General features: G+C 46.0%; 1 protein-coding gene across 1 annotated transcript; it reads right to left on the reverse strand.

Moving 5' to 3' along the window:
• Positions 1 to 882: 882 nt before the first annotated feature.
• On the reverse strand, positions 883 to 26,152 carry SDC1 (syndecan 1). The gene is made up of 5 exons (XM_027798581.2): positions 25,839 to 26,152; positions 5,607 to 5,688; positions 4,038 to 4,531; positions 3,686 to 3,815; positions 883 to 3,142 (listed from the first exon to the last, which is right to left on the reverse strand). Exons 1-5 carry the CDS (start codon positions 25,893 to 25,895, stop codon positions 2,976 to 2,978), a joined length of 930 nt encoding a protein of 309 aa, XP_027654382.1. The 5' UTR covers positions 25,896 to 26,152; the 3' UTR covers positions 883 to 2,975.

Genomic DNA, 26,152 nt, shown 5'->3' on the forward strand with positions numbered 1-26,152 from the left:
TCCTTCCATCCTTTTGCCTGATCTCAAAACCTTCTGATTACCAAGATTCATCCAAACATTTTCTGATAGGAAACAGAGTCCACAGGGTTCCAATTAAGCAAGAGGAGATTATAAACTAAAAGTATGGTGGCTAGCTTACAGAACAAAAAAAAGTAAGTTTCTTAGAGCTCAAAGCCTTGTAAAAGAAAATTGTATAATCTGCAGTGAGACCCACGCAGACAGGCAGCAACTTTTGACTTCCCTATTTTGTGAAGGACATTTTCCTCTACTTCTGTTTTGCTCCATCTACTCCCACACAAGCCGTAGCAGCTCAAAGTAATTGATGCTGTACAGTTGAATCCTTAGAACAGGCCTGGTCTATTCTCCCTCCTTGGAGGTTTAATCTCCCAGTTTGTCTTTGGAAGCATTTCTTAATAGGATGACTTGGAGCTACCCCTCCTGCAGCCATCCCTGCTCTCCTGCTCTCAAAGTCCTGGAGGCAGAAGACAGGTAGCAAGGAGCAGCCCTGTAGAATATTTACAACTTCTTTTTTACCTTTTGGGGGATAGTGGCATACTGTACCAGCTCCCAAAATCAGAGCCAGCATGAAATGTTGCAGGGCTCTAACAAAGAGATTTCATACAAGTCTCCCCTCACCCTGTTCATATCCTATACTACCTCAGGGCAGAGCAACTCATGGCAAGCCAGACACCCAGGACAGGGTAGGAGGAAAGCAGGTCACACTCATACCCTTCAAATTCCAAGCTGAACCTCTGTATGTTTAGCATCAAAATTCACATTTCCATACTTGAAATCCAACTTCCTTAAAGACCTGGGCAATCTTAAAAACACGCATCTACTTTGTGAAGTATTATATAGAGCAATGTTCACAGATCAGACGCATTCCTGCCAAAATGCCATTTATTGCAGTATACCTTTACATGGCATGCAGATAACTGAACGCTGCATCTTCGGTTAGAACTCATATTTCATTTGTACCACTTAAATAACACAGAATGTCATGTTTGTTTCACAAACCGTCAGTTTAGACTACCAAAATATACAGCTTTTTTTTCCTTTCCCCCTAGCAAGGTTGTGAGGTACAACTGAAGTTTACCACTTTATCTGACTTTGCTTTACAAGACTTTTCATAGATAAACCTATCAAACAGTATTTCTACATTCCTATACAGAGCAAAGAATTACAGCTGAAATTAACACCATCTGGTCATTGCATTAACCTATAAAAATTCATTCAGTTAAAAAAAAAAAAGAGACTATGTAATGGACTTTGCAGCGTTACTTGCAAACAACCAGCTACACATATGCACAAGTTTTCTTTGTGCATAAAGAAGGGTTTGGAATCAAGAAGTGTTTGGGTTTTTTTCCCTTGGGTTTGCTGAGAAGGCACCAATTTTAGCTGCATAGCAGCTCAGGAGTGTTTTATACTTCATTTAAGTTACACAGGTTTTTAAGTTTTACTGTTAATGTGCAACATTTGTACCAACTGTTGCAATATTCTCCAATCATTCCCTCTGCCTCAACAGTACAAATATTTACATCCGCTGTAAACATTCCTCCACCCACCCCATACCTTCTGCACTGAATGATGAGAAACCAAACTTGCAAGAAGCTAACCAAAGGCAGAGCAGAAGTAAGGCTTGTGCAGAACACCACACTTTTCTTCTCACTCAGTTTGAGATATTCTGGAGAACTCCAGACCCTTAATGAGGCCTCAGTGCCTTGCATCTAACAGCACATTGACCACCAACAGCTTCAGGCATCCAAACTTTCCTCAGAAGGTGCTTTTTGGCCCTTGCTAGTCTGACATCCCTGAAGTTGCTTCTCTCCAAAGTGCAGGAACAGCTTCGGAAGAGCCATTCTGGAGTTGTGAGAGCCAAGCATGCCAACTGTTGAATATATTTAAGGCCATCTACACTAAGCCTTCATCAGGCTTGTTCCAGCTGCAGTGCTTCTCTACTCCTTAGCTGCAAAGTCATGATATGCTGCTTTCTACCTTCCACCCCTGTGTGCCATGGTATTCTGTGGCAGACTGCAAACCACGTTCTGAGACAACCACTGTAAACAGTGCACAGAGAGGTAGGTGCTACAACACACAATCAGTCACCTGGTGACTACACAGTAGCATGGGATAAGAGTATGGGCAGCATGACAGCCCAGCCTAGATCCGGCACCTAGGAGGGAATATCCGAGATGACACTGCTTAGAAAAATCTACTTCTTACCTAAGCCTAGAAAGAGCAAGAGGGTTGTGGGACAGTCCACTGCTATTGGTAGAATGAACTCTCCACTTAGTTTTGGGGTTTGTTTTGTATTAGTGTATGCACCAACTGCTTAGGAGCTGGTTCCGAGTATGGGATAATGCTTCCAAAATGTAAGTTACTTTAAACCATGTGACAGTCATTTGCTTACCCTGCCCCTCACATCTCCTTTCTCTGGAAATCATGCTTAGCTTTATGTTTCATAGGCATTAAGTGCTTCAAATATGGCAGTTAGAAAGAGCTAGATGATTGCAGTGTACCAAACGTCTACCCAGCGCAGCCATTTGTTACACTCAAAACACATCTACGAGTTAAATAGGAAGGATCCCTGCTATACAGAATTTGAGCACGGATAATTGCTTATTCTTGCTAGACCTTTCACTAAATATCAAGGTTTATACATACAGTGCTCCCTTATCTTCTCCCCACCGTCTGCCCCAGCAGTCTTTAGATAAACCAAAGTGAATTTAGGAACTTCAGTCCCACTTCTCTTTATATAAAAAAAAAAATTTAAAAAAGTTGTGCAAGACAGCAGGGAATGTTCAATGAATCCAGATCTACTTTGTAGTTATAAAATTTCCAATGGCAAAGTGGTAAGGGCAAATAATCCAATGATCATATGGCTTAAGTTTAATGCAAAGCACACTAGGAGGTCCACGTGCAGGGAGAGAAGAGTCCAAGAAAGATGGAATAAGAAGTGTCCCAAAGATCAGTGTTTATGCATAGAATTCTTCCTGTTTGTGTGGTTTTTGGTATCCTCCATTAGACTGTTTTGGTTCATCCAGTGAATAGCTGCCTTCGTCTTTTTTCTTCATTCTGTACAGCATAAATGCAACTAGAAACACTGCAAACACCAAGCCTACTAGTCCTCCAGCAATTACACCTAGAAAGGGGGAAAAGCCACAAATTAGTCTAGACACCACACCAGATAATGCTACTTGGATTTTAAGATCCAGATTGTTCTTTACTATGCAGTCCCTGACTTTAGGACTTCCAGAAATTAATTTGTCCTTTTGCCCCCTCCCAAATTCTGTCATTATCAAGAGCCTGCTCATCTACACAAGGTAAGCCTAGAGAAACAGACCTCCTGTTGGGCCATGCTGCAAAGCACACAAGGCTATGTTGTTCAACTCTAGGGATTTGACTCCGGCAGCATTACAGCAGTTTTACTGTAATTTTTGGAGAGGAGAAAAGTAATAGATTTAAACATAAAAGTCCAGATAACTACCAGTGGCTGCTTTGGTATTAGCAGGTTGTTACTGTTCCTGTTAGGACATCATAAATCACCACTCCCATTTCAGGGGTCTGACATAAAAGGTTGGCTTTCATGCTCAAGAGATGTATTTGCAGAACCGCAGCTTCTGCTGCCTGGAAGACTCCTACAAGAAGCTGCTTTTACCAACTAGAAATCCAGAATATCAGGTACCTCCAAGAACTTCTTTTCTGTCCATAATTCCTGAGGCTCCTGCTGCTTTGGCATTCCTCCCAGAGTCAGACGGTACTTCTGAGTTCTGGGTGGGGACCAAATCCTCATCTTTGGTCAAGATGAAGTCTCCCTGTTGGGACATACAAGGCAGGTTATTCATGTTTCATCACATCTATCTTGGAGACTTTCCACAGCTCTGTTTTTTCTTCTCTAAAACCCTCCACCAATATATCCTATTAAATCAAATCAATCATTGCTTTTGACAAATTACCACCCTTTCCTGCAAAACAAACTTACTACATACTATTAAAGCCATTTCCCTGGAAAGGGTATCCAAGCTATTAATCCTCACCGGGTCTCCAGAGCCATCTTCAGAAACTTCTTCATGTGTAGGAACCACATCCTTTGGAGTTGTCATCGTGGGGGTGGCAATGATGCCTCCCTCGTGATGGATGGTAGAGTAGGGCTCAGGCATGTCTTTAGTGTCTGGTATGAAAGAGCTAGGGATTTTAGGTTCGGGCTCATGGACCATGCCTGAGGCTTCTGAAGGAGTTACATGAACCACTGAAGGAAGATGAGTAGTGGGGCTTCTCACTGTTGTTGTAACAACATCATTTGCTGGTTTCTCATCAGGTGAGCCCAGGATGGATACTTCATCCTTGACAGCTACAACTGGCTCCTCTGTCACTACATTACTAGTTGCAGAAGGAGATATTACTTCCTTTTCAGTTCTGCCCTCAATCCCAGGAAATGGTTGTTCGTTAAAATCCACTGGTGTTGCCAGTAACGAGGAATTAGTTGGTTCTCCTGGGAATCTCCAGGTGCGAGACTGGTCAGTCAGGGGACCTGCAAAACAAAAAAATATATTATCCTCGGCTAGTTATAGAGAATGTGAATAGTGAGTGACAGACATTGGTCTAAGGAGGATGCCTAACCTGCATAGCCAATTTTTGTAGTAACACCAGTTCAGTTTGTAATTTCTTATCCTTTTCAGTGAAATAAGGAAGGGACAGACCAGTGAGCTATTCAGCAATACTCTGTTAGTCATTTGCTCCTCCTCAAGGCACAAGCACTAGTCTGTTTGCAGACAGGTCACCAGGATGTCTGCTTTCAGTACACTGGTTGCTCAGGTTGGTTATCTGACTCTTTTACCATAAATATTTTTTCATTTGTTTCAGAGCAGTCGCCCATACACTCAACACCTTTAGTCACTGGCACATTAGCCACCGATTTCAGGGTCTTATTCCTGCAGAATTCAATCTAAAATACAAGCATGTGGCTGGAAGGAGCAGAAGGATACCATGCTTTAGCTTTCAATAGCTTGCTCTTTCCTCAGTAGCATCTCCTCAACTTTAGCACCAAACACCAAAGGTCTCTCTCACACAATTTACTCATCATTCCAATAGACTTTCCCAAACCCTAAAATCCCTTTATTCTCTTTTTAAAAAAATTATGGCCCATGGGAGCTTGCATGTGTGATGACAGATACAATTTGCACTTGATGTGTGTTGGCAGGTTGGGGTTTACACACCCTCAAATGGTATCTCCTGACAGCTCGTAAGAGAGGACAAGGGCCTTTTTTTATGGTCTTTCTCTTCCCCATGAGTAAAGAATCACACCAGTTTCATAACATTCTTCACATAATATTTCATTTTAGCAGCACATGGAATATACCTGCTTCTGCTCCCTTTCTTCTGCAGCTCATTTTCTGCTAATTGTTACTATCTGAAGCGATACAATGCGAATAGATTAGGCTCTTTCTCTGTTTCCAACTCTCATGTTCTGGGCTGTGGGATGCATGTGTGTATGTGTGTGTGAGATTCCTCCCTCCCGCCCCCTTTTAGCTTGGACACCCATCTGGATCTTGATTGCCACATTCTGGAAGGATCAAGCACTAACAGTACAAGTGCTAGTAACTTACCTGCACCTGAACCTGAGAACGCATCATCGTCATCACCAGATGAATCAAGATCTTCAGGAGGAAGGTTCAGATTTGTAGTTTGCTTTAAAGAGAAGGGGAAAAGGTGTGTCAGTGATGAGATTACTTCAAGTTATCATGTTACTTGTGCCGAGTCGTCTAAGGGCTCCAGAAGGTTACACAAAATTTCTTTGTTCAGACTGCATTTTCTCATCTTTCTTCATTCCACTCCCCTCCCCAAAAGAGTAGTTCTGGTCAGTCTATTTGGTGTTGGAGAGGCCAATCCTGCTGTCTCCCTTCTCTACACTGCTCCTAGGCTGCACTTGCTTTGGGAAGAAGCAAGCAAGGAATCTGTTCAGAGCTGCATCCTGGTAGCAGATCATGCTCAGTCCTTACACAACATAACCATCCTGCTTCAGGTCCTGAATGCTCATGTCTTCACTATCTACCAACCACTTAATCTGTGATTTACTGCATTACTTCTAAGGAGCAGAAAAGGAGATAAAGTAGTTTGGCTTCTCTGCCTTTTTGAGTCCTTCCAGCACTGTTCACATATCTGAAACTACAGCATCTACTAGAAGTAGAATGAGATCGTCTTTTTATAAGTGTAGGCACTTGGACTAAGTCCTGAGAGAGAAGCCAGCCTTCCATGCAGGAGAATACAGTCCTTAGCTTTTTCCATTTATGCTTCAAGGAGTACACCAACCGGCACAGACATTCAGGTGCTGAAACAAGAGGCCAAATCCCTGTTTGTCACAACACACAATGTTCAAAGCTGTTCAGGATATCCAAAGACGACAACACTAAATAAAGCTGCATGATTACTTCATGCATCTTGTTGGCCTCTGCTGTAGGCCTCTGGCCACTTACTGTTCCTATTGGTACAACATGCTTGACTCTCAGTTTGCAACTAGCCTCAGGTTTATTTCCGCAGGGCTACTATTACCCAACCAGTCAATCTCCCCTCTCAGATTTCAAACCTAAGTCCTGGAAGACACTTCTTAATGAAATGCATTGTTCCCCATCCAACTACATTCCCCATTTTCCAGAATTTTTAATTCTGTCCCATCCTCAGGATGCCCTAATCATCCTTTTCCAGCACTGCCCCATCTGCAAGTTTAGGAGATACTGCACTGCATCAGCCAAGCTGATTATGGTTTTAGCGGGTGTTAAATCTCATTTTATTATGTAAAAAGAGGAAAATACATTCTGGCCAACTTTGTAACCAGGCCCATTGTATTTCTCTAGCTTGCATTAACACAGCATCACTTAAAAATTCATGTAACACTCATTTTCTTTCTAGGAAGAAGTTAGCTAGCACTAGTATGATCTGTCAAACAAAGCAATTGAGCTCTCTCGTTATCACTTTATTACCTACATAGCTGTATTTAAAAAATGAAAAGGAGATAGGGCCAGTAAAGATACCAGGTTTATCCAGTTCTCTTTTGTCTCTTAATACGTTATCCATTCCCCACATTTCCATAGAACTAGTTTCCAAGGTGCTTCACTAGCCCATTAGATTTGACCTCTTGGAAGACAAGTATGCAAGCTGCCAACAACCTAATCAGGCCCAAGATCTTGCTCCTTCTAGGCAATCATTGTAGTTAGATGTGTTTGGGTTTTTTTAAATAACAAGAAAGTAAGAACAAAAAAAAAAATACACATTAAACTTTTTAGCACTTTCCTTTTCTACTGGGGAAAAAAAAAACCACAAAGCAAACCACTTTTCCTCAAGCTACTCTAGAAATATGCTTACAGAAATTTCTCAGAAGAAATTGCCCTTCCATCTTTTGTTTAGCTGCATGTCATGAGGTAATTTGGATTTTTAGATTTGTCCCTGCTTGTTTGCACTCTGCTTCTGCACTTATCCATGGAAAGTAGGTCAGGTACATACTTCCTGTACATTCTTCCTTCTTGTGTCAAGGGTTGGTGACTCTCACAAACTGATCTCACTACACTTCAAATATTCAAGAGTACTAACTGTTGGTGCATAACCAATACAGAAAGAACTGCCAGGCTTCCCAAACTCTGCTCCTTTGAGCATTCTTTCCAGTACGTTCAGAACTGAAGTTAGACTTCAGAAACTGCACCATTTGGTTGATGGGGGTTGGGGACCACTTTTCGCCCTCCTTTCTTGCACTAGCAGTGGCAAGCACAATCCTTTGTTCTCCCGATCTGCTTGGGTTTGAGTACAAAAGGGGGATGCATTGCAAAAGGCAGGGGTGCATTCTCCTCCCAGTGGGAAGACTCTACCTTGAAGCAGTTATAAAGCAATCTCTAGCTTTTTATTGAAGAGAGGGATTGCTGATACAGTTTAAGACATGTGACTATACACCTTTATCTAGGATCAGGACTAACTCTCCCCCCAGTTGGAATCTTCAGGGGTAGCTCATACAGGATTTCCAAGAATACCTGGACAGATCTGATGGTAAGCAACACTCCTGAAAGGATCACAGACTGTCAGGAGATGAAATAGCAACTCAGTCTTGACTACCAAGCTGGCACCCCTTCTCCTGGTCGTCTTAACAGATAAGGCTTGTTCAGTCATGCCACGCTTCCTTTCTTGTTACCCAGCATGTTCAGCCAGCCTACCCTTCCATTTCCCCTCACACCTGAGTTTTTAGGTTCTTCCCAGGCTACTGTATGCTCTGCTTCTCCATAGCCTTTGTTGTGTACTTGTTTGAGTTCTTTATCTTAGCAGGGATAGCTAAGTCCTTCTCAGGAGAGGAAAGTCCAGTGCAGCCCAGTCTAAACCAATAGAGACCCATGCTGTTCCACTGTACAGTTGTCCAGCTGCTGCTCAGCAGCCACCATGCAGACACGAAGGCAGATTCAGACTGGTTCCTGTCTCCTGAGGTTAGCTACTGCAATTCAAGAGAATACTAGAAGACATGATTCAGGATTAATGAAGTCTGCTTTCCACAGCTTTATATGAGAACTTGGTGAAGTTGCACTAAATGCACCCTTCTACTTAGCTGTCCTGAAGGCTTTTGGTCCTAAGCTGCTCCTCTGGGAGCTGCAGCATCTCCCTTTGACCAGGTAGTATAAGGCCTGGGATCTGAGAGGGGCTTACTTTGCCCCACGTACTCAAGGGACAGTACAGAATTATGCACATGTGGATACCGGTCAGAATATCCACAAAGTGATGTAACTCCACAATATCATCCAGTTTCATGACACACGAGCATTACGGAACACTAGTCTAAGTTATGTAACTGTATGGTTACATAAAGACTACACTTGCTCCATAGACCACAGCTTCAATAGGCTTGAAAAACAGTAACCTGTCCTTGTGGCACCACAAAATACAAGCTTTGCAGAAAGGTCATGCTTCTATAATCATCTGCTGCTGGAGGATTTCAGACACAGCAAGGTTAACGTAAAACACTGACTCAGGAGAGCATCAGAAGGGATTGAACTAATTTGGGTTTACATCAGGAAGACAGACCGTGCCGTTCAGACAACAAACATCTCACGGTCAAGGCTTTTCCATGACATTTTACTGTAGCTGAGTTACACCACTGAGAAAGGTTTTGATTAGTCAAGAGGATCAGGGGCACAAAACAGACCGAATCGCCAGGTTGTGCTATCATACAAAAGAGCCGAAAGTAAATTCCAGCTTAAAGCAAGATTACCAACAACTCTGTACTACTTTAGCTCAAAATTTTATTATCAGACTGTTCAATATGATCAGCTAATGTCGACATGCTTTTAGAAATTACTTCCATAATCTTCCACTTTATTTCTCATTCAACTGAGAATATTTGTGGACCATTCACACTGTAATTGACACCAGAGATGCCGGATGAACACATTTGAGTTCAGGTGGTAGATCCTTTGAAGGATCTCTGATGGTATCTCATGAATTCTAGTAAAAAAACATTCAATTTTTATACTGCATCTACAACATGTTGCTTTTATGCCATTTAACAAGCTCTTATTTTTTTAGTTGGGTTTGTTGTTTGGGGGTTTTTTTTGGTTTGTGGTTGGTTTTTTTTTTTGGCAGCTCAGACAACTGATTAGAAATACTTGCCCAGCCCTTTTAATTTGGTGTCACTGAATTTGGTTGCATGAGGGGTAAAATTTTTAACAGCATTTTTGAAATGCATTAACCAGTTCCCTTTAACCAGTGGAAGACCCCTTTCCCCAAGTATCAAAGCAGCCTGTTTAGAGGAAACCCTGGGGAGACTGTTAGCCTCTGCTCTTGCTGAGCACTGTATTGTTGTGGAACAATAGTTATTCAGTTCTGCTGGGACAACAAGAAAGCTGCCTAGTGGTGTCTTCAATTTACTCAAGAATGGGCCAGGCTTTCACAACTCATTAGCAATATTATTGGCTCCAGAAGTCTGACATACTCCAATTTTATTTTTTTTTTTCATCATTTCTAACTATTCTTCAGTCCTCATCTTGGTCGCACTCTCAGTACATGAATTTTTCTGTGCTCACCCTGTCAGCTGCCTCAGAGTTCCCTCCTGCTACAGCACAGATCTGAGGTACTGTCCTATGATGAAGGGGAGATCTGTAGTGTACTAGTTGACTTCACCCCACCCAAACTGGGAACCACATCTCTTTAATTTGGAGCCATGGTATATGTAAAAAGAAGCAGCTTTTTTCCAATTGCTTTTTGAGGTAAGCAAAAACACTGGCTTTGCCACAAGCTGCTACAAGCCCTAAACTAGATTATAAGCATGATTTGTATCCCACTCTTGCTAATCCTAGTTAGTGATCAGCCTATTACAACAGTGTCAAAAACGCTTGAAATCCTCCATTATCTGAATAATGCTGTTAAGTTTGCATGTTTCTCCTAATAATTCCTTCTTATACAGCTGAAAAGGAATTAGCTGCAATGAGCTTCCCCACCTCAAACACCTTCCTAAGCATCCTGCAATATTCTTCCAACTTTGTGGGAAGCAAAACCAATGGTTTGCTATTGTTTGAGACACATAAAAACAAGATAAGCATTTGATCTCTAGCTTGGCTACCAAATATGACACTGGAGCCATCTAGAAAAAGACTTTCAGAAGGATCTGAATAGCTCTAAAACAAACAGAAAGGTTTGCCTTGAACTTTTTTTCTACAAATTGAAGAGCAGAGCTAGTCCCGCTAACAGAAATGCTATCTGAGGCAGAGCAGCCCCAAGAGCTTCTAACCTCAAAATATTGATATTAGTGTGTGGGAAGACAAAACCACCTCCTGAAAGAAATTTTATCTTTGTTAAACCTTGATATTCTGCAGTTAATATCCCATGCATTATTAACTCCAATTCCAGATGTCCATGGTCTGCAGATAGCTTAAACAGTTAAGGGAAAAAAAGAAAACCAAAACCAAACCACCACCCCCACCAGCATTCTCACCTATCCCCCTTCTTATGCAGGCATAGAGACTGCTAGCCTTCAGTTTTAAGTCAGCCATAAATTCTGGAGCAGCTGAAGCAGAACCCACGCTTTTCTATGGCAATTTAGAAGAGAAGCTTGCGTGCAAGTCTGCCACATCAGAAGTCAGTAGCACCATCTCAAGTGTGTTACCATCTCAGCTAAATGCTCTTCCAGTTGTTTCTCCTGTTACTGCACTGCTCAAAATAAGCACCAGTGCTGCTTGGTGACCCTGCAGATTAACGAGGTAATCATCTTCCTAGAAGAGCCAAAGATGCAGACTTAACAGCACAGGCCAAAGAGCAAAAAGACAGCTATAAACCATCCCACAACCAGCCCGATAGCCTAGACTTGAACAGTACTTTCGTCCCTGTCTAGTGTTCCAATCAAGGCTGTTCAAAGCATTACAACTACCAGCCCTCCCTGTTTCAGATGGTGGTGTTTCCCCCATCCTCAATGAGCTTTTGCTGCATACCAACAAGCTTCAGCATCCCCATCCTTCCATCCATCAGTTTCTTAACTGGAGTAAGGCTGGTTAATGGCTTAACAGTGTGCTCCTTCCAAAGGGAAGTAAAGGATGCTCTTTTGCTCAGCAAGGCAAGCACCATCTTAGCAGCAAGAGGTAAGTATGCCAGTTAATGTGGCTGCTTCTCTTATCAGATCAGTGATAGAATACAGAAATCTGGAAAATCTTGGTTAATTGAGTTCTTACAGGCCTCCTCTGGTACTTTTGGCTGGCAACTTGAGAAGGGAACTATCTTTGAGGGAGAGGACCTAGGCACAACAGCAGTTGCTTTTGTTTGAAGCATGAACCACCTGATCATCACATAGTAGCTACCTCTTGGCACTCAGCTCTCAAGGCAGTAAAACACCTTCCAACACCTACTCAAAACAGGATGAGAGCTTTCAGGATCTACTCCACTACGGGCAGAACAAACCAGACTGTAATCTCTGCCCACTGTCCACTCAGCTTTGATCCTCCTTTTCTGTCAAGTTTTGTGGCCACAGCTGTAGAAGCATACCCCAATCCTTTGAACAAGATGCAGTGGCCAAGCAAAAAGTGCATCCTGCTACTCCATACACAAGCAGCTACAGTCCCAATACTCTGAGAGGCTCACTTGGTAAGCACACTATTGCCCAATCAGCATTATTTTCTCCTTACTGTGACAGGGCAACTTTTAAAATTAAGTAGGGCTGAAACACAGCAATCAACATGCCACGAGTGAAAATGAATCAGCCTGTCACCATCAGGTTGGGTTTCACATTCTGCATCAGGGCCCTTTAAACTACCACCTCCCACAACAGCGTGTCACTTCATGCTTACACCATCCCCTACATAGCTGTTTGTGCAGTCTCATGGTGAACCAGATCAGGGAACAGGTCTGGTTAAACAACAAACAAACAAAAAAAATCATGCAAAGAATTTTCCAGCAGGACCAGTTCCCCAATCCTGCTCGGTGCATGAATGCACAAGTGTTTGTATTGGCACACTGCAGACCATGGCAGCCAGAGCTGCTTAAGCAATTCATACAGAATCACAGCCTGGGTTCCTGGGATGGTGACACACATCCACCTACCCTGAGGCAGAGGGGCAGTAAAATACCCTGCCACCACCATGCATTATGGAAACGCACACCAGCACCCTCAGATTGCAGGCAACATGCAAAGCAGAGGCTGACTCAAAGGACCACAAACGTTTATACAAAAAGGAGCAAGGAGAGGAGTTGTATGGAGTTCTCTCTTCTGCAAAGTATTTGTTCATATGGATAAGGTTTGTTCTAAAGTCTGACAACAGTGCTTTTAAGTCCTCCCTGACCTCCTAAAAACAGTAGCAAAGGCTAGATAGATGTTTTATTCAGAAAGGTGGTAGTTCTACTTTTGTCTTTGGCCACTTGACCTTTACAGGAGGCCCAGTGCAATTGCTACTTAGTACTGGACAAAAAGCACATTGCACATCCTTCAGCAGAGAGGGCTGAGCAAAGCCAGCAGTAGCTGGAGTCCAGCCAGGCCATGGACTCCACAGCCAGGGAGGCCTGTGGCCGTGCAACATGCACAGCACCAGTGACAACACATCACTTGTGCATGCTGCTAGGAGCGTTACCGAGCACCATGTCAGCTCTGATACAGAAAAGCTGACCCTGCTTCCCAGCTGTCTCCCAGCCAGCTCCACCAGAAGTCCGGTCATTCCTTCAGCACTACAGAAGTGAGCTAAGGGGTCTGTGCCTCTGCTTTTTCACCTGAAGATGTATCAAACAAGTTACTACACACTGCTTTTACTCATGCCAAGCTGTGCCTTCCTACCAAGGAATACAGCAGAGGCCAAGGACTAAATCTCACAGAGAGGTCAACACATACACAGACATAGCACACAACAAGCACTCAACTCTGTATCAGTGGCAGGTGTGGGTTGTCACAACATGGCTAGAAGTGGGATACCTTTTGTTGCCCACATTCAATGCTGCCTGTGTTTTGAAGATGTGGTCTAATGAGAAAGCTCTTTTCCCTGCAGCTAACCTCATGAGCAGCAGCCAGTTCAGTTCTGTGCTATAACTGCCTTTTTTTTTTTTTTTTTAAGCACTTTCCCTGCAGCTCTTTAACATTCTTGACAGAGTTCAGGCATTCATTTCTTCAGATAGCACAAGAAAGCCACAGTCAATATATAACCCCAAGGAATGGTACACAGTAGGTGCAGCTCAGTGAGGCCATACAGCTACGAGCTCCAGTTCATTCTGGGGAATTCATTTCAGTGTATTTCAGCTGTCCTGAGAGATGAGCAGTGAGCTGCGTAACAGAGACCAGACCAACTAACTTGTCTTAAATCCCTCTGACTTAAAGTCACCAGCACTTCTTACTTTCTAGTGTAGTAAAACCAGCAGAGAATGTTCAGTCTTACAGCGACAGCCACTACAACTGCTTGTTTAGAAAAGTACAGACCAAGAATTGCTTGGTTTCAGTCAAAGGCAGTGGCGGGCTGCCACCCCAGGAACCCTGACAAGGTAAGGCTGAAAGAGGGGAGTATGCCACAGGTCAGAAAATCTTTACAAAATGGAAACCCATCCAGCAAAAGACCCAAACCCCAGTACCCATGCATACTAGTAACTGCCAAACAGATAAATATGACCCTCTTTAAATTTCTTCTTCTGTCAAGTGACAGGATCTAAGGTCCCTGGTGCTTTTTCCTCCCACATACATGTAGCCCCTGCTGTGGAGTTCAGGCAGGTGAGGTTAAGCAACTCACCTCAGACAAGCCATCAGCAGTTATAGCCCCTTAAATGGAGACTGGACTTTGTAGCGTTGCCCTCCAACACATACAAACACATTGACCCTATGTCTTCAACAGCAGACCCAGCAAAACCAGTCCCTACCCTTAGCCAATTATTCCCATCCATGCATTGACCTCTGTTGCATGAACAAACAGCCTTGCTTGCATCTGGGTGTAAATTCCTTCCTTTGCCTCATCTCTTGCCTCACGCTCACCCTGTCTTACAGGATCAGCACTGAGCACTGTCACTAGAATGAAACTTGCTCCAGAACCACTGAGACTTCCTGGCAAGTGCAATACTGAGCTTCAGACCGCCCGGTTGCTCCTTGACAGCACGCATTGGTTGGAGAAGCCAGTCTTCCCTCCCCATAAAGCCAAGAAACAATCCAGCTCCCAGTAAAGCAGACCAGTTAGTATTACAGCACCAAGACTGATGAATGTAGTCCAGGACTGGGTCTGAGCGAAGAGCTGCAAAGCAGCTAGTGTCTCCACTCGTCCCATTTGAGACTGTCTTCTCCCAGCAGGCCCATTAGCTCAAACTGGTCAGCACGCAGCTGTAGGCCATGTGCCTGGATGCCAAGAGGCTCAACCCTGCACTCCCCTCCTGCTGTGGCCATCACTGCAGTGCAAGTCTGCAGCATGCCAATGTTAGGACACAAGAGAGGTTGTTGGAGGACTTTGGTCCCACAGGAGCACAACTTGGTTTTCTCATCTTCAGTCATTCAGCTCAGAAATCAGAGATGTATTTACAGGAGAGTGCGACGTGTTCTATGGCATCTCAGGTCTTCAAGTTAGGCTGGTGGCACACTACAGAACACCGATGCCTCTCAACAGCATCAGAATAACATTTGTGTGCCTCTGATCCTAGGGAAGCCGGTTCCTTGGAGACAAATGCCATACAGTTGGCTGGTGGAACTACTACCCATTTCAAATGAGCTCCATGCCAGCTTGTGTGTGATCAGCAAACTACCACAACCATCACACCTGCTCAGGTCAGAGCACTCATGCAGCTGTAGTGATCCCAGAAGTCAGAAGTGACCTCATCACCATGCTACACAGTATTCTGGGTGGGAAGAAGCTGTTCTACTTCACCTGAGAAAAGGAAGCAAACACGCAGCCAGGAATACTTCCTGCCTCCAGGAATTATCAGGCAAGAGGAAGCGCAACAGCCTTCGGCATCCAGGCACATGGCTAGGAAAAGACCCAGGTTCTTATCTCAGCCCTAGGAGTTTCCCTTTTCTGCTCCTTGAACTCCTGCAATTACTTGGTGCGAGATATACTAAGCAGCCAGGAGACAAAGCTCTAAGATCTTCTGGAAGGATGACAGAAGCATTTTCACTCTATTAGCGATACATAGATCTGTTTCTAATTTGAGCAAACTGCTTGCAGTGCCACACTAGGTTAGTGAAATCAAGTTTCGGATAAAAATCCTTTGTATGTCATCAAACTAAGGGCTTACTGGCGGTACTTCTGATTCCTAGCAGTATGAAGTTACTGAAACTTCAACAGAAAGATGAACTCACAACTCTGGAGTACTAAAGCATGTTAGTTGGTAAACTTAATGAGACTACTTAAACCTACAAATAGTTAGCCTTACAACAACAAAAAAGCTGACAAGGTATTCTGAGGAGTTAATGAAATTACAGTGGAATCACCAGACTTTATAGGAGGAGATATCCTATAGCAACAGCCTATGCACAAGAAAACAAAAATTACTTTATTTTCTGACACTTCAGTGGCAGAAACACCTGCCAGCTGTAACACATGCTGCTATTGAACTCTGCTTTAGCTTCCCAGCTGATCTGCTCGTAGTTTACCCTACAGGACATACATCAAGTTCTTTGTATCATGACAGCCAGTCTGAGACTCAACAACCCAAGACAAGGCCTCCTTGATAGTTTCTGTAAACTCCACTATTTCTCCAGAAGGAGGCATGATGGAAGTTTCCAATGCTTGTGAAATGGTTTTTGCCAACAATCTGTATTTTCCATACACACATTCCAGACATCTGTTACCTTTACAATGAAATACTGCATTCAAATCTCATGCCCAGCTTCTTTATTATAGCATCACCACCAAGCCTTTTCAGTCACACCCCTCACCGAAGAGCTGATTGATCAGAGAACTGGAAGCATCCAGAAAGAGCAGCTTGGCTCTGTCCCAGTCTCCATCTCACATGTGCTCACCAGATGGCAGGACCAGTCACACCCCACAACCTGATCCCCTGGTGCTGTGATCTGTCAGTCTGCTACAGAAGAAGTTAGACTTGGGCAGCAAAATGAGCCACCAGTTGGCATTCGGCGGCTCCCTTGTGATTTGTTCATGCTCCCTACAGCCGAGCTCTAACCAGTTCCAAGAAACTGTGCTCTTGAACAGCTGGATTTATACCAGTCAGCCGCCAGTCTGTAAAGAAGGAACTTGCAAGTTTCCATCAGCAGCCAGTTGCTGGACTCACACAGACCATGCAAGCAGCTTTAGGTTTTGGGTTTGATCCGATGCAGGGCAGTTCCTGTGCTTCAGCAGGTCTCACACTAAACGCGCATGGTTAAGTGTACTTTTCCCATTTGCTTCTATGTCTCGTTATTTCCAGTTTCAAGTAAACTAGCACGGCTATGAAGAAATCGGGTCTCTCCCTACATTATGAGGCATACTATCAGGTCTCTTTTATCCACAGGATCTCACAGTGTTGACTAAGCCTAGACTGTTTAGAATGCAGAAGTCATCCCTGCCAAACAGATGCAGTTACACCAGCATGACTAAGCCATGCACAAGAGGACTGAAACATCTCCACCAGATGCAGGAGCTACGTCTCAGATCAGTAATACCCTGTTCCCCCCATCCCAAAAGTCTTCTCAAAGAAGCTCTTTCAACATCACCCCTTCCTTCCACATAACCTTAGCAGCTCCCGAGTGCAGGTGCTGAAGAAAAAGCAGTATGGGTATGTTTTGGGTACTGCTAGTCTCCTTGGAATAAACAGCAATAGGCCAGATAGTCCTTGGGCACAGGCTGGACCACATTTCACCAAATTAACGCATAACACAGTTCGGACTCCATAAACTCCCTTTAAGAAACGTGCACACTCACAACCACTGGAGCATACAGCAAGTGATCTACCCATATAAAATGGCGCAGAGATCAAGCTTGCAGTGGTGCCTCTTCCTAGGACACTAATGGTCTCCATGTTCAGGTTTACAAAAGCATTGGTAATCCTGCATGTAAGACCAAGTTCTGACAGCAGTTGCTTACTACTGCCCCATTTACAGTTAAATTATGCAACACTTCAGTGAGATTATGGAAGCTCGCTGGTGTACTTCCAAGCTGAGTCAGGAGGGTGTTATGAGGGTGTTGAAGTATCATTTCAAAGCTGAAGCATCAAATGAAATCCTCCCATCAGAAACAACTTAAAAAAACTGCTGCTGCAATTGTGCTCTGGTCACCTACATTTCTACTCATTTCATTAATTAACATTAGGCATTTCTTGACCAAACACCTTGTGGATTAAACTAATTTAACCTAGAGTCACTCAGTTACACAGTTCAGTATCACATCTGCACAACGGAGCCCCACACAACGGACTGTTACAAAGGCAGGATAAATCAGAGAGCTTCCCTTTGATCCAAGCTGTTGGCCAAGTCTCGCTGTAGTAACAGATACTAGCTTCAGCTAACCTCGTGCCTTCATTTTTGGGTATACAGCTTGTTCACCTCTCTTCCCCATGGCCTTGCTTCAGAGCAGCCACCAAACCAGCTAAGGAGGTTAGAGTTTAGAGGGACATGCTATCACTTTTGTGGAGTCTAAACGCTCTCCTGCTTCATACGGGCAACTGTAAGACTTAAGTTGTGGTTTGGACATCCCCATGTTTTACACATCTATGCTGTGAAGAGACAAGACACATCACTAATGCCACCTCTAATGGACTATCAGGCATCAAGACAAGTCAATAAAACAGTACTAAAAAATTGCAAGGCAAGGTGAAGCGCTTTAGTACCAAGTTACTCCTTGCACAACATGTCCCTTAGTTGAGGCAAGTTTCTGGCAAGGAATACCTTTGGGATAGCTAGATGCTACGTAACAGCAGATCAAACTTGAAGGACACTGTTCAAACATCACTAAGTTAAAGATACTTCATATTCAGATAAACTCTGGGTCTACTCACTGACTACTGACCCTAATCAGCATGATGTATTTCTTAAGAGAGTATAAAATGCTGAAGGACCACTTCTAAGGGCCATTTCTAAAAGCACCGGCTGCATCACTGGCACGTACCAGCACCATCACCGCTACACCGGATGCTTTGCTGTTGGCAGGTTTGTAGCGTTCACTTTGCAAACCTCAGCTGATTGATTACACAGGATTTCTCAGGCAACTGCAGCTGCTCATCCTTCAGAAGCCTCCAAAAAAGTTCAGTTTTCAATGAGAATGTTGTGATCTCCTATTACAGTGAAAGAAAGTGAAAGTTTGGATACTGCAGTTTTCGCCATTTCATAATATTCTGGGCCTGCTGCCAGAGACCCACTGGCTACATCCATACTCATATATTAAACAATATCAGGGAACATCCCCAGGCACTGGATCCCAATCTACACCATCAAATTATTAGAACAATCTCTGGCATAGTTTCCAGCCTTGCCAACTGGTATGTCCCCAAATAACGCATGGGAAGGTTCCCCAGCAGGCAATTTGGTGGTAGGGGGAGTGTTAAAAGAACAGGTCAAAAAATAAGATCTGCTAAATGATTGGGACTCTAGCACTTAATTTGGCCACAGGATGACTAGTGCTTAGCCTGTTTCACTTACTAGAATCAGTGTAAAGAGGGGGTTTTTTTACCCCTTTTGGCTGCATGCTGGGGAGGTGGGAGCACGCTGAGCATTTAGCACTTTTCAGCTACTACAGGAAGAACTTCTAATTATTCATAATCGCATCTTCCAGCTGCTGTAGGAAGAAGCTCACCACTGTTTCACAGCTCTGTGTGACTACAGGTGCAGACAGAGGAACTTTTTGCAAGTTAAACATGCTTCAGAGCAGAGCCGATGCTGCTGGAGGATTAAGCTAGCAGCTTTCCTCTTCGAGGCCATGAGTCAGTTGATGTAAGCACATGATAGCGGAGCACTCCTTTGCCACTGCCCAGACATGCCAGAGTCAGTCTCTTTTGTTAGGTGCTTTGTTCACTGATGGGAAAGTAGTCACAATCCAGATGATTCCTCCATTAGGACAGAAAGAGATTTAGAAGTCAAAGCTGTCTAGCTGCAGGCTGTTAGGCAAGTTTCGATGCAAGCCTCACTACCACTTTTCCACTGCACGTAGGTGCCATTTATACCCTGTTAGAGCCAATGAGGTGGACAAATCTCATTTGGCCATCAAATCTGCCAGTGCAAGAGTCTCTATTGCAGTTTCATAAGCACAGAGAGCACAGCAGGGGAGTGAAAAATAGCACATATATTAGTGTTCATGTTAGATATGAATTCAAGCTTTGTGGTTTCTGTAGTTTGGGTTTTTATTCCTCCTAGCCCTCCACCTCTTGACTAAAGAAAGCCTGAGCTCTGTCCCTAAAGAGGACACCTATTAGCTGGCTAATGGGATAACAGGTTCTCTCTTCTGCAGAGACGCTTTTACCCAAGACTGATGTTTTGGTAGAAAGACGTGCTGCTCTGAGCTCCTGTGGTCGTGCAGAGCACAGGCACTAAATCTCCCAGAACGCCATCCTGAAGTCAGGGCACACAGCTTCCAAATCCTGCTGTGAGCTGGTCAACCAACAGCACATTACAGGGATAGATATCTGTCCATATAAATATATAGATGCCTACATTTGTATTTCTCCACTCTAGTGATCTCAAAGCAAACAATGAGGCAGCAATAGGGTCCTGTTGTGGGACAGGGAAGAGCCAGGTAGTCTCTTCCTACAGCACTGTAGCTGCCAGCTCTGATCCCCTGGGGAACATACAAAGGCTCCCTACCAACACAGCCACAGCAGTACCACTGCTATGACATGGAGCCTCACCACAGCTCTCATCTGGAAATCATTATATTAATCACTGCTCACTCTCCAGATGGTAGACTGGCTCCACGCTCCCCTGCCCACCTCTGGCTTCAGCATGGAGTCTAATTGTCTAGCAATCCCCTAGATGCAAGGTGCTGGACTGGAACTACTGACTGACCAGGATGTGTACTGCCACCACCATTAGAAACTAATTAGAAGAGCTTTCCTGCTTACAGCTCAAGGACAGTCATGGTCTATAATGCTGCCCAGAAAGAACTCAGCGTGCTCCCCTCACAACTGGAACAGAGTTCAAGTTTCCTTCCATTTGAGAGGCAGTAAGCTCCTTATTGCATGGCACAGGCAGACAAAGGGTATCCCCCCGTTCTCTAGCTACGGCTTGTGTACGCTCAGGTGATGGAGCCAAGGCACTCGGAGAAGTTGTTGCACGAACCATCTGCACTTTGCAGAAAGCTGGTCGACAGGAGTGTGTACCTGGGACTGCCTACAGCCAGAAATCCAGACTGTCAGCCTTTGCTTCCATGATTGGCATACAAGACATTGTCATTACTGCACAAGCAGTGCAGAAAAGTTACGGAGTGGAGTATGACAAGAACACAAGAGCCTCCATGAAAGGCAAAACACCTGTATTTTAAGCTGGCTGGCAGGCAGTTCCCTCTTTTATCAGTGCCTTCAATTTAGTCAGGAGTCATTCTGCAATAGCAATCCTGAAGACCTTCCAGTTATTAAAAAAGCCCAAAACAGTAAGTGGCAAAATGAGTGGACATTAAAGAGAACCGTATTTCAAAAACAAGGGCTACAGAGAAGAGAGTTCTGCCAGAGAGCACAGCAGCAAGATGTGTAAGTGAAGCGGACAGAACTCTTCAGCTGATCAATACTCAAAGGAGTTTCAAACAAGAAGCCTTGCAGGAAAAGCCATGACTTACAACACCTCCATGACTCAGTTGTAGCTGCAGCTCCAGTGACTCAACGGGAAGTTTATTACCAGCTCCATCCAAATCCCACTAACACACTGGTTCCCATCCAGCAAAGCAAGCTTCACTGGTGAGACTGGTCTCAGCAGTGAGATACAAACATTACAGTCAGGCATGGCAAGGAGCCCAAGCTAACAGACTCTGTTGGACCCATGCCGGTTCCACAAGACCCAGAACATCAACTACAGCCAAGCACTGCTTGAGAAACTGAGAGGTTGGGAAACTACCACATTAGCAGATGTTGCTGCACAGGAGTTGCTTGTAGGAGGTCCAAACGTTATCTCACCTTGAGGTAAGGGTTCATAGTGCAGTAACTTTTCCACTAGCATCTCCATAGCAGAAAGTGCACTATCCCAGGTTTCTAGCCAGGCCAGATAAAGCTTATCTCTGCGGTACACCAGTAGCCTAACAGAGTTAAAATGAAGTACACTAGCCAACTCTAACTTAAGAGACCTGTTAACAGAACGGACACTCCATGCTTCTAAGGAGACACCACACTCTCTCTGCATTTCAGAGTATATTCTCAGCTCAGAAGAGAACCAATGAGAAGCACCAGAAGTCCAAAACAACTTCCACACCTTGCAAGTTTATTGCCTGTAGCAAAGTTTAGGGAGTAACAAGGGTTCCTTACTTCTAATCCACAAACAGTGCCTTCTACTGAAGTGCTCCATTGCCTCCTCAACAGCTCACAAGCTGTTGTTTCCCCCCCGCCCCAAAAAAAAAATCTGCTCACACTCCTCACTTCAGAACGCTGATGCAGGACCCAACTATACTCCCTAATGTCTTCCACAGCCTTTAGCAGAGCAAGGTTATGGTATTGTTTGGGGGCACCAATCCAGTTGCACTCGAACAGCAGAGAGCTGTTGTTCTAGCTGAAAGCTGATGTTTCCCACTGCTTTGCTAGTTCTCTTGGCACAGAAACAGCATCTGTCCAGTCTGTTTCTGGACAGAGTTATCATAAAAGTTTAACAAATAAAAAGCCTTGAGCTAAATTGCTCTCAGATGAAAAAAACACTATAGTAAATGTGTCTATGCTTCCCTTATAGGCAAAATGAGATCCAGTCAAAACCCTGACAAAGCAACTCACCTTGAAGTAGGTGTGCAGTGGCTGGTCAGATAATCGCTCTCTTTGGCTCCACTAATTACATCATCATGACTATAATGAGAGCTTAGGCACCTAGAACACATACAGACACCTACATTTAGGTGCCTTAACACCAAGTGAACATTGCCCTGAGGGGCCAGTGCCATTTGAAGTGCCCTATGTCTCACCAAGTACATCAATCTCCAGCTATCCCAGAGCGCCGTATTAATAGCTCTGCGTTAACGAAGAGCAGGAGACATCTAAGACAAAAATACTAACGCCACAATGCTGAAGCACTGCAATTTTATCATTGACAGCACCTCCTCAGGAAAGGGGTCCTATCTTCTCTCTTGTAAGAGGCTCCCTCCTCCCTGTAGCAAGCCCGACTAAAATCCCAGCTCCCTAGATGCCAGATGACACAAGTGTGGAATGTCCCCCTCAGAGGCTCTTTAGACATGGTCAGGATGAAGTGCTACTACACAGGCCACCTGGAGACATCTAAGCACTAGCAATGCAAAACACATACTTATAATGGACCAATTTTGCTGCTAAAACAGCAGCCTACATTTCAGGTTAGTACACTAGCTTAATTTTAGAAGGCTTACAGGTTTCTTGCACTTGCTGTAACTTGTCTCAGGTTGTTAGAGAGGATTGTTTGGTTTCCAGAAGTTTCAGAGTGCTGCCATTAAAAATTTTAGCTCTTCTAGCCACTTGAAACAGAGAGAAACCTGGAACAAAAGAATACAAGCTCACACCTGAGCCCCCTTACACAACACACACCAGTTATTTGTCTCTGCTCTAATCAGTTAACCAGGTACAACAGTTAACATTTTACTGGGAGGTAGCCACCAGCAAGTGAGGGTTCAGATGAAGAAGCGCTGTTCATAATGCTTGATAAATAATGTGACACTGCACTACACAGACTATAGAAGAAAGTGTTTCCTCCTTATCTACTGCCTGCAAGTTTAATAAGCGAGCTGAGCTACCCAATTTCTTCTAATTAGTTTACATGCAGATAGGAATGACATCACCCTTGGAAAAACACTCTGGCTGCTCTGCTAGGCTTGTGTTAATCGCCAGCATGCATCTACACCAGATGAAACAATCCAAACTTTGTTTTCCCTCATTGTACAGGCTGGATTGTCCACTGCTGTCCTGCAGCAGGCTACACATCTCGGCTCAGTTAGTTTGACAGCAGGGTTATACCATGTCAAAGCTTCCATTTGAGAGAATAACCAGGTTAATCCATTATGATGCATCAGCCTTCTTATTTCAAGGAAGTCCATGCCCCCCCCGCATCATAACAACAGAGGGCAATTTCTCTCCTGCAAGGCATTTTGAGCAAGAGCGCGTCACCTTGAAGAATAGGAACCTCCCCAGCCATTCCTGCAGGTAAGAGTACTCAGAAAGAAAACAGCCATCGTTTGGCCGCTTTCTAGTTCCTGCTTACTACTTCTACGACATGGGAGCACGGACAAGTAAAGTCAGGCAGCAACAGCAGTCAAGCAATGCACCAGCAGCAGCGGCACGCTTTCCAACGGTCAGACCACCAAGAACCCAACACAGCCATGCCAGCGCCCACAGCGCCGTGATCTGGTATACACAAAGGACTGCGGTAAGGTCACTTTGCTTTCTGTGCCCAACACAAAAGGTTTCCTGCCACTTGATGCAAAAGCATGATTATTCCAGATGGGTGGGAAAGGCAGCTTAATCTGTGTCACTGACATTTTGACACAGGGAAAAAGGCCACGTGATCACCAAAAGAGAAACAGCCTCAGCACTGAGTCACCAGGGAGCCCCAAGGACTTCTGTTGCTTCATGTGTTCACCCAGGAAACCCCTCCGCCTGAAGCTGCATCCAGGCCTGCGTCTCTCACGCACAGGAAAACTCCAGACAAGCATTTAATTCACATCTTTCTCATTTCTAGTAGGGAGTATTTACCACACGGGAACCTCATCCACATGCACCTCAGAGGCTACAAATTAACTGCAGTTTTTCCATTTTATTCAGAAGCTATGAGCAGAGCCTTCTCCCCACGAAACTGGGCTGATTAGCTCACACACTTCTCGGGTTTAGCCATCTCGTAACTACTTGCTGCCATGTAGGCTAGCAGGGTATGTGTCCAGATCTAAGGTACGAGCTCACAGACAGAATGGTACAGCGACAACTGGAGGTATTTTGAGCAGCTTAGATCGTGCCACACGCTTTGTTCTGCCACTCCTTATCCAACCGCCGCGGCTACTCATCTCCAGACAAGTTCCAAATCAATTATTCCCTTTCAGAAAGAAAAAACCCCACCAGTTCTGCCTGTGGTGATCCCGCCCGCTCAGACAAAGCCTCACGTTCCACTTTTTTCCTCTAATTCATGCAAAGGAGAAGACTCCACGAGCAACGGGCACACGGGGAGCGGGTGTCCCTCGCCACTGGGGAAGGGGATGGCGACCTGGGCTTCGTGCCTTCTCGAGGGGCGGCCGCAAGGCTCCTGCCCCGCACTCGGCATCCCCACACGGCGGCCCCGGGCCCGAGCAGGGCGCTGTTACCGGGCCCCAGCGGGAGGGCAGGGCAGGGGGCGGCGGGGCCATCCCCGGTTCGCGGGTGACATCTAGCGGCTGACGGGCGCGGCGCCTGCCCAGGCCGAACGGCTGCCCGCAGCCCCGCTCCGCACGCCCCCGGCAGCGCCGCTCCCGCAACACCCGCGTCCTGGGGAAGCGCGAGCCCCACGGCCGCAGCGCTCCGGCGTTGAGGAGGGACGGCGCGGCGGCCCCACGCCCAGCCCAGGCGGCTCCGCAGGGCTGGAGGCAGCGGCGAGGGACGGAGCCGGGACGCCCGCCCACCCCGGGGAGGAAGCGGGGCCGGTGTCCCCGGGGCTGCTGCCGAGCAGGGGCACGGGGGGTCACGTGCCGAGCCGACACCAGCGCGTTACAGCTCTAGCAGGCAGAGGTACGAGGCACCCCTGTGCCGCCCGCTGGCTCCGGGGGCACAAAGGCGGTCGGGGAGCAGCTAGCCCCCAGCTGCCGTCGGAGCCGGGCCGTACCGGGGGCACGGCGGGAGCGCCCCCGTTCCCCGTGTCACCCCTGCCCGCGAGGCGCGGGGGAAGGCTGCCCGGCCACAGTCGAGCCACAAAGAGCCACATGCGAGCGTTCACCCAAACTTACCGCTCACCCCCCCTCGGGGCGCACCGCGCCGGAGGGAAGGCGTAAGCATCCCCCCCCACCACCCCGCCGGCCTTTCGCCGGCGGCCCGAGGGGCTCCCGCGCCCCGACGGGGGGCACCGGGCAGCGCCACCCGCCCAGCAGCGCCCCGGGGCGGAGCCGCCGGCGGGTCAGGGGCAGCCGCAGCGCGTCTGGTTTGAATTAAGGCTGCCGGGGCAGCCCGGGCTGCAGCCCGCCGCCAGCACAAAAGGCCACCGGCGCTCCCCGGCAAAAACCTGTCGGAAGGGGGGAACCAGCCCCCAGCCCGGCTGCTCCCGGCCCGGCCCCGCACCGCCGCCCGGGCCCGCCGCCCCACGTGCGCCGCGCCCCGTTCCGTTCCGCTCGCGGCGGGCTCACCGGGACAGCAGCCTGGAAGCAAAGGGCCACCAGCCACACGGTCACCACGTTTATCATCCTTCCTCCTCGTCGGGCCTCGGGAGCGCACAGCCTTGCCCCTTCTTCCCGCGGTCTCCGCCGCTCCTGCCCCGCGCCTCTTCGCGTTCTCTGAAGTCGCTGCGGGTTTCCTCCCCTCCCGGATTCTTTCTCTTTCTCTGTCCCCCTTTCCTTTTGCTTCCCCCCGCACTCCGCACGCCGCTGAACCGGCCTCCCAGCAGCGCTCTGCCACGGCGAGGAGTTGAACTCTGTCTTTTAATGAACCCACTGCAACAACC

The sequence above is a fragment of the Falco cherrug genome, chromosome 6 (genome assembly GCF_023634085.1).
Source record: "Falco cherrug isolate bFalChe1 chromosome 6, bFalChe1.pri, whole genome shotgun sequence".
NCBI classification, from domain to species: domain Eukaryota; kingdom Metazoa; phylum Chordata; class Aves; order Falconiformes; family Falconidae; genus Falco; species Falco cherrug.

Excerpts from the sequence above, each read along its gene's own strand:
- SDC1 (XM_027798581.2), bottom strand. The coding sequence starts at position 25,895 with ATGATAAACGTGGTGACCGTGTGGCTGGTGGCCCTTTGCTTCCAGGCT. Across the intron at positions 3,816-4,037 it reads AAGATGGCTCTGGAGACCCG|GGAGACTTCATCTTGACCAA; the intron begins GTGAGGATTAAT and ends ATGTCCCAACAG. Across the intron at positions 3,143-3,685 it reads CAGAAAAGAAGTTCTTGGAG|GTGTAATTGCTGGAGGACTA; the intron begins GTACCTGATATT and ends CCCCCTTTCTAG.